The sequence below is a fragment of the Centrocercus urophasianus genome, unplaced genomic scaffold, assembly GCF_019232065.1.
Source record: "Centrocercus urophasianus isolate 14NV4802_14NV808 unplaced genomic scaffold, USGS_Curo_1.0 seq_25, whole genome shotgun sequence".
In the NCBI taxonomy this organism is placed as follows: Eukaryota; Metazoa; Chordata; class Aves; order Galliformes; family Phasianidae; genus Centrocercus; species Centrocercus urophasianus.
This window is the reverse complement of record NW_024884811.1, coordinates 6,983,136-6,991,660: the sequence shown is the minus strand read 5'-3', so window position 1 is coordinate 6,991,660 and position 8,525 is coordinate 6,983,136. Positions and strand designations below refer to the sequence as shown.

General features: G+C 39.7%; 1 protein-coding gene across 2 annotated transcripts in view; it reads left to right on the top strand.

The window, feature by feature from the left end:
* Nucleotides 1-468: 468 nt before the first annotated feature.
* RNF180 (ring finger protein 180) overlaps nucleotides 469-8,525 on the top strand; it is a 71,057-nt gene continuing 63,000 nt past the window's right edge. For both annotated transcript variants that reach the window (XM_042825987.1, XM_042825986.1), the window contains exons 1-2: nucleotides 469-612; nucleotides 6,150-6,281. In XM_042825987.1, coding sequence (XP_042681921.1) covers nucleotides 526-612; nucleotides 6,150-6,281 — 219 coding nt within the window. In that variant the 5' untranslated portion in view covers nucleotides 469-525. The remainder of the gene's footprint in view (nucleotides 613-6,149; nucleotides 6,282-8,525) is intronic.

Genomic DNA, 8,525 nt, shown 5'->3' with positions numbered 1-8,525 from the left:
TTCTGCTCGCACTGGTTCCAGTCTGGCTGCGCTCGCACTGGACAGAGCTTGTCCCTGAGTTCAGAAAAACCCTGAGCACAGGCAGGCATCGCTGCTGACCTGGAGTAGCCTAATGCATTAGAGTACCTGCACCGCCGCCTTTATGGAAAGGGCTGCAGCAGCGCAAAGCATTTTTGTCATTTTGTTACCGTTCCTTCTTTTATTGAAAAGTTTTTATTCAGCTCTCCCTAATCCACTCCCGCGTCTCACCTCTGCCGCGCCCAGCTCGGCACACCCCACACCGGCTCCCCCTCTCTGCCAGGCAGGAGACAGCGGAGGTGCCACCCTCGGGCTTCCGCGCGGCACGGCCCGCCGGACCGCCGCCCGCTGCCCGGCCTCTGCCGGCACCCCGTGGGGAGGGCTCGCGGCAGCGCCCTAGAGGACCGGCCCTCCCCTGGGTGACCTCCACGGCAGGCAGAGCCGGCCGGGCACCGCGGTGGCTGAGCGCTTTCCGCAGCCGTTTGTCTCCTGTCTCTTCCCGTTCGCATGAGCAGCAGCTGCTGCTGCGCAGCCCCTTCCCCGCCCGCCAAGGCGGCGTCGCCTCCTCCTCGCAGCTTCGAGCAGCGCGGCCCGGTAAGCGGAGCAGGGCGCGGGGAGGGGCAGCGCCGTAGGCGCTTAGGCCGCGCCGGGCACGATAAGGGGCGGACACCCGCACCGAGCCCTCGGGTGCTGCTCGCCCCGAGGGGAGCCGGAGAGCGGCGGCGGGAGCCCCGACTCCTCTTAAGAGTTTACTTAGCGGTACCGCCGCCTGACAGCGCCCGGAACGCGCGGGAGCGGGGCCCAGCGCTCCACGCGCCGCCCACGGGGCGGCTGCCGGCCCCGCTCCGAGGCGGTCGGTGCCCGGCCGGGGCCTGGCCGGCGCGGCCGGGGGGTGCGCTGGCGGATCGCGGCTGGGCCGGGACGCTGGGTTGGCTGTGGCTGTGGGCCGGTAACTGGTGGTGGGGAGCTTGTATGCCACCAGGACGTGCGTTACTGATGGCCCAGACCCTTATTTTGTGCGGCAGCCGATGTTTATACAAACAGAACCATTAAACAGTCTTGGAACAGTCAGTGGGATTTCAAGCTAGAGGAAATTTGCCAAACCCTGGTTTTCCATTGACCTGTTTTGTCTGTTGTGTCAAAGCAATTTAAGCACTCCGTACTCTCTTGATGTATGGTGTAGACTCATCGACTTTGGCAGCATGCAGCAGGATCTTTTAGGAAATTAAGTAACACACTGTAAGTGAGACATTCCTTCCTATTTTTAAGGTTAACTGCCTTTTAATTTACTACTATTGCTGGAAGTGAGTGTTATCGAGGCCCACCACCCTCTCATCAGCAGTGGACCGTGACTTGGGCTGAGTTCACAACAGCTGCACTGTGGAGCAGTTCGCAGTCCTGTGGGAGAGATGTGCACATCAGCTCACACATGTTGCTGATCTGCTGCTCTGGCATCATTTTCTTTCTCTCCTTATAACATGAGGAGATAACCTCATGTTATCATCATAACCTTTTTGAGAAATGCAGATTGTGTACTTTTACAAGTGTCTCTTTAAAAGAGAAAAACTCTGGGGATTGCACCCAGGAAAAAAAACCACTCACCTAGCAGTGAGTTTTCATGTGTGCTTGAGCTCCTTGTTTTCCTGTTCACCAGTGTTGGTTCCTCCCTTTTCAGGAATAGGAATTTCTGGTGCGTACACTTGTTGCCCAACACAGTTAATCTCGCTTCTGTCACTCTACCTCAAAGCTTCCAAGCATCTACTATTTTTTCAAGACTCTCTGTCACTAATGCTTAGTTAATGTGCCCTAGTTCCTTGCTGCAACCTAATTACTATTGTCGTCTTCAAGGCTACAGTATTCCGATGGGGTCACAGATGACTTTTGAACAAAAAGCATTGAGAACCACTTTTATGCAGTTGAGAGGAGGGCAAACCTAGCTGAAGAGACATGCTACATCAGGCTTTCAACAGAAATACAATTTTATGTTTAGCCTTTTGCTTTGCACATTTGAGAAACTTTGGAGGGGCTTTCATGTCATGATTTGTAGCAGTATTTTTGAGAGCAGATGACCAAAGCTGAATAAATTATGGTGTTTGCATTGTATAAGAAACTTGAGTGAAACATCAAATGGGACTTTCTACTTATGAGAGGTTGCCAGTAGGCAAAGCATCCCATTCAAGGAATATTGAGTAAACAGGAAGCTGATTATCAGAATTCTCTCAATTTGTCTCCTGCTTCATCCTTCACATGATTCCTGCTGTTTTCTTCACAATAATCCCACTAGCTTTCTGTGTTGTTGCTCATAGATTTCCAGATGGATAGAAGGGAAAAATGTTTTTATTGTTTTTTCTTCACTTAACATACTGATGAGCATGTATGAGCCTGAAAATCTTGAGGAGCTCACACAGAGACTGCACATGAAAATTATTTACCAGTTATTCACTGCAGTAATTGTTTAGTCTTCTGGTGTGTCCTGTTTAAAAAGAAATCTAGTGAATCATATGTTATTTTCCACTCTAAGAAGGCAATGTCCTAATCTTTTCTTCCTCATGAGAATTTGTCTGGTCAGCTCAATACTGATAGCACTTCATATTGAGTTCATATTGAATTCTGCAGCCAGATTGGATCATAGCTGTGTAAGTATAGATGACCCTTTTCAAAGAGTTCACGGGATGGTAGTGACAGGTGGAGATCAAAAGAACATGGTCTGTGAGGAGATAGTTAAAGAATTTATCTTATTTTAACCCAAAGACAAGTCTGAAGGGAAGCTTTAAATTGTAAAGTGTTTCTGTGTGGAAGGAAAAGAAGATATTTTGTCCTCTGAATTCACACAAATAAGGGAATAAGTAAGGTTTAAATTGCATGAAAATTTAGATTAGACATGGGTTATAATAATAGAAGTTAACAAAGTAATGAAAGAGTTAGGGTAGGTGTAAAATCTCCATCAGAAGCCTTTCAAGTGAAGTTTAGAAAAATGTTTTAAGAGAGTACAGAGTTTCTGAGTTGGGAAGAAACTCTCTGTTCCAGGCTTTTCTGAGAATGAATCACAAAAGAAAAGTTTGAAAGAGATAAAAACAAACCCTAGAGGAGCAAATGCTTTTTTACAGTTGGATATATCTGCATGCTATTTTGGAGGCAAGTATGAGCTTACGCAAGGCCAATAATCTTGAAGCAATACAGGCACAACAAACATGGCCCTGTGCCAACCTGGAAAGGCCCACTGAGGGGACACTGTCTAGTTTCTGTGTGTCTGCCTCTCAAAATCTGAGGTCTTTGCATTGGTGTCATTGCTGAAAGGTAAGAACAAGGTGCCTTGTAATAGTTTTAAAGGCAAACCATGAGAAATAAAATGTACGTATATTGAAATGTATCCAGAACACTATGGCTAAATTGCATTTGATTAATAAAAACACTTCAGAACTCTGTGTGCCCACTTTTATTTGAATTCCAGTTTAGGTTATTTGCAAATCAAATAGAAATGAATGCTTGTTGAAAAAATTATAAATGTTTAATCTGTTGTTTTCTTAAGTGGTGTGTGTAGAAACCTCTGTACAGTTTTAGTGTAATTTGTAGCATTTCTTCCTTCAGCAAGATCTGCAGAAAGGGACATACATGTAGAATTTTAGTAGTGTCACAGGAACTTTCCTTTTTAAATTCTGTGAGGCCAGAAGAACACTTCACCCACTGTAATATTGTTTTTAAAAGTATTTGAATTTTAACATAGGTGGTTTTTTTTCATCTAGATGAGTGTCAGCATTCTTAGTTACACAGTGCAACTTATGGTATGCAGATTATTATATCTATAATATATTGTACGTTTGTTTATTTTTAAATGAAGGTATAGACCTAAGCAAATACTTACAGTGTTTAACAAGAAAACAAAACTTAGACTTTGCAGCATAGCAGTGATTCCTTGCTAGGCAATCTTCAGGTAAAGGGAATGTTTACATTGCTTCGAATATGATGCTTTCATTAGGCAACCTTTCTTTAAATGTCTTGAGCATAATCTTTTAAATGCAGCAACTGCATTTATCCAACAGCTTGTTGTTTGTTCAGAGTTCTTATCACTGATTCATACCCCACTTCAGCAACTATCATCACCTTCAAATGAAGCAGCTTTTCGATCAGATGACAAAACAGTTTTTTTTCTACTTAGTATAAAGGAACTAGGCTACATACAGAGACTTAAATATATGCAATTTGAATACATAGATTAAATATATATGCTGTATAAGACAGATATCACCAGTCAAAACGATATGGCTGCGCCTGAAATTCCCTTTTGAGCTAGCCTTAGGCAGAGTTTTTCAGGCCGTACTGAGTCTCAGATTTGAGGCTCCCACTGAGCTGTAAAAACTGTAAGATTAAATTAATTTTAGGAGTGCTATGAAACTGAGTAATTTCAGCAACTTTAAGGTGTTTGAGTGATGCACATGTGTAACTGGTGATCATTTCCCCAAAGTCCAGTGCCATAGTTTTCACTGCAAATTGGTACATACTGCTTGTAAAACCCTATGGAACCTGAATTTGTTCTTTTTTTTTTTTTCTAATATTAGTCTCTCTCACATTGTTTCGCAGTCTGAGGTTAATAAGAAGAAGCTGTGATTCTGCTTCAGGCATTTGAATAATCAAATTTTTGTCACAAAGAGAACAGACTTTCCAGTGTAAATTCTGCCTTATCTATAAATGTCTCTACTATAATCTTTTGTTTGGCCATCTAAATGTACATTAACAATTTCCATTCATTTGTTAGAAAAGAAGACAAATGGAATCTTCATAAAATTTTATCTTAATTTATCATGATGTTGAAAAAACAGATTTAATGTTTGTCTTAATGTCATTTTCTTTGATTTTCACTTTCTTTGGATCTAGTTACTGAATGCTCTGTACACAATTGAGTTATGTGATGTGTGAACATGATGTTTTAGTTCTTCCTCGTTAAACCATATTTGGACTCCATACATATTTAGAAAATGTAGGAAATTTGCTGAAAAAACCTCTGATATAAATGGAAAAGTACAAATACTGTGTGTTTGTTTCCTAGTCTTCTATTCACTAAGAAAGCAAGGCAGGAAAAGACAAGGCAGAAATAGGGAAAACGCAAAGACTTATGTGGCTCAGTAAGCCACATGGCTATAAAGGCAACAAATGTTGATGAACTCAGAGCAAAAAATACATTAAATTAAAGTTGAAAGAACTGCAAAGTCAGACATTTGTACTGTGGAAGAACAGAGATTATTTTATTACTAGTTTTAGTTTTTTTACCACAGCCTCCTTTATGGAAAGGACTGTGGTATAAATGTGCAGTTTAGCAGTGTAAGCAGACATAATTGTAGCATAATCTTCCATTTGTTTGTGTATGCATAAAAGATCTTTTGCTTTTTTCCAGGTAGCTGGCACAAAGGGGTAAAACAGAAGCAGGAAGAAAGAGGAAAACCTTTGGGGAAAACATGGCAAAAATGAAAGTTATAGAATAAGGCTAGAGGACACCAGAGAAATATTGTAAGATAGCAAGGCATAGAGAGAAAAATATTTGCCTGTCTTAATTTAAGTCTTCACTTTGTTTTACAGGAAAGTTGATTTAGGTCTGTGAAAAGCTTGGTTGTACCAGTAGCACTGGTCATCTTACATAACGTTATGAAAGAGAACAAGCCTTTAGGGGCATTTTGAGTAAACAACCTTTGTTTTTATGTCAGCGTTAACTTTTGTTATGTGACATCACATAAATGTTGGTATGTGTGCATTAAGTCTGTCGGGCAACAATGATTTATTTCTGTGGACCTGCTCTGGGAAATAATATGATGTGGAAGAGGAGATTGTAATTGGGAGGCTGGAGTTCTCTCATCTCTTCTGTAAGCGCTGAGGAGATGGGGGTTTTTTTTGGGATTTCGGGAATTTTGTTTTCCAGTTCCGTATGCAACCTGGAAATTAGATCAGCTGTCTTTATTTACTTTCTTAAAGTGGTTAGATGATGTGCTGTACAAAATCAGGGAATGCTTGTAAACAAACGTTAGCCTCTTCCGTCATGACAAGGAGGTAGATAGATTGATAGACTTCAGAGCTGCAAAAGAAAAAAACATGTGCTTTTAGCAGGTGATTGAATTGTACATTTTTATGATCTTTTCAAATAGACTTACAAAGCTGAAGAATCACAAGCTGAAATGAGTAACCAAGAGACTGATGTGCTACGTTGCTGGAGATGTAGAAAATACATAGCAAATTCTGTTTGCCTTGCAAAATGTTATGGAAAAGAGCCATCCGATGTAAGTATAGTGTCTGAAGGGCTGCTTTGTTCTTGTTTTTTAGCTTTTTCCAGAGCTACTGGTTTTTGATAAAGAAAAACCTTTAGTTAGTCTTTCCTTCATTAAATTTGCTTGTGAAGATAAGTACTAGAAAATGGACAATTACATGGAGAAAGTGCTATCAAAGCCAAGTAGTCAACAGTCTCCTAATATTCTGCAGCCTGTCGGCTAATGTTTGTGATACACTTGTCCACTTGCTTGCATATATATTGGTAACAGTTTACATATAAAAATCAGTTTTATCTTTGCGTCTTGTTTTGTTATAATTTGTCTTAACAGGGAACTCTTTATTTCTAAGGTGTATTTTAAATGCTGATGCTGATTTCCAGTTAACTGGTAGTTAACTGTGCATAAAACATTTCTAGATCAGATATCTTTGCTATTAATTTTGAAAGAGGGGATTGTCTGTGCACAGAAACTGTTGACGCATTGCCAGGCTAAATATCAGTTAGTAACTGATATTTGTATTGCTAAAATAAAGAGAAAAATTATCATACAGAATAAAACAGTGACAAAATATTTCTTACTGCTTTGTAAGTTAGTTATCATAAAGAGTTAGAATCCTTCCAAGCACACCAAGAACCCTGTGCTTACATCCTGTGATGCTGAATCAGAGAGAAAAAAATAAATAGAATATGTTAATTTTATTTGTTTTTGAACAAACTAGAAATGAAATACCTCACCACTTGTTTTAGCACTGGAGAAAAGCATAAACAATTAAAGTTAAAAACAAAGTTACTATTAAGACCTTAGTATAATTATTATTAATAATAAACCCTATTTTATTAATTTATATGCATTTAGGTCAGTAGTCAGAAATCAAATGTTTTTAACACACAGGTTTGCAACAGAGCAGGATATGCTCTTCCTTATTTACAATATACAACATAGAGCATTTTCAGAAGGCTACCTTTTAAAAGCAGCATCTTTCTGGTTTGTTTTTTATCTGTGTGTGTTTTGGTATTTTTTTTTTTACAATCACTGTGACTTTCAGTTGCTAAATTTCTGGAGTCTTAATCTGTGTTGATAGCTGATCTTGAGTTTTAGTCTACCAGGTATATCATTTCAGCAAGAAGAATTTTCATTGTCTTTAGCATTTTCTAATCTGCCCTACTCATTATGTACCTCCCCAACAATACAAAAGTAAAAATTTTAGATGCCTTTTTCTGAAGCAAAAATTTAACAGTAACATTGGTCCTTTTGAATAAATAAGCAAAGCATTTCCAAAGTCAGCGGTATTTGGATGGAGATATTTCTTGACAGTAATAACTTTGTTCTAATCAAGATCTTTTCATATTTAATGCACTTACATCAATTGTTTGAGCTTCTTCTTAAATAGTGTATTGCTAGTGCCTTGTTAGCAGAGTTACACCATTTGTAAATTTTAGCCCAGATTACGACTATGTAAATACCTATAAATTTAGAAGGAAAACTTCAGTTCCGGAACACTGTTATTCCAGAAGATCATGTGTGTCTGTAGTTGACAAGCGTATGAGAAGATACCTCCAAGTGGTAAGGCAAAGAGTCATCTGCTGCATACATAGTAGGAAATTCCCCTTTTCTGTATAGGTTTTGTGGGCACCTTATTTAAATAACTCACAGGATATACTCTTGTCTTTCTCACATTGCAAAGTACACTGATCACGTGTTCAATGTTAGTTCTTTTTGCAGTTTTTTTTTTTTTACCTTATGCTTCGCTTTGTGGAAGGGGACATCTTTGCAAAGTCAAGTCTAGTGCATTCCTTAGGCAGTGCAGCTCTTTTGACACAATCTGTGGGGCCAAGCAGAAGTACAAATGTATCCTGTGCTATTCCAAGTACTAAGACACACCTTTCAAGTGAATCTTTTAAGTTCACTACAAATGTATCAAGATTCAAAGGTGACTTGGTTGTTGCTGCAATACGCTTTACTGTATTTCAGGGTAGACTCAACTTCCCATAGTATGGATGTGATCTTAATTTCCTAACGTACTGTAATCCTAGAAAGAAGATTAATTTTCTGCTGATTTCTTTTATGATTAAACTCCTCTTGCCTGCAGAGCATGAGCATGTAGAATATTTTTCATAGTATATGCTAAAGGTTTTTTATTTGTTTTGTTTGCAGTGGATTTCCACTCCTTTCATGGCAAAATATGTGGAACTTTGAATTGATAGTAAAGATCCATCTTTATTTTGAGCACTGAAAGTGCTCTTTCACTAATTATGT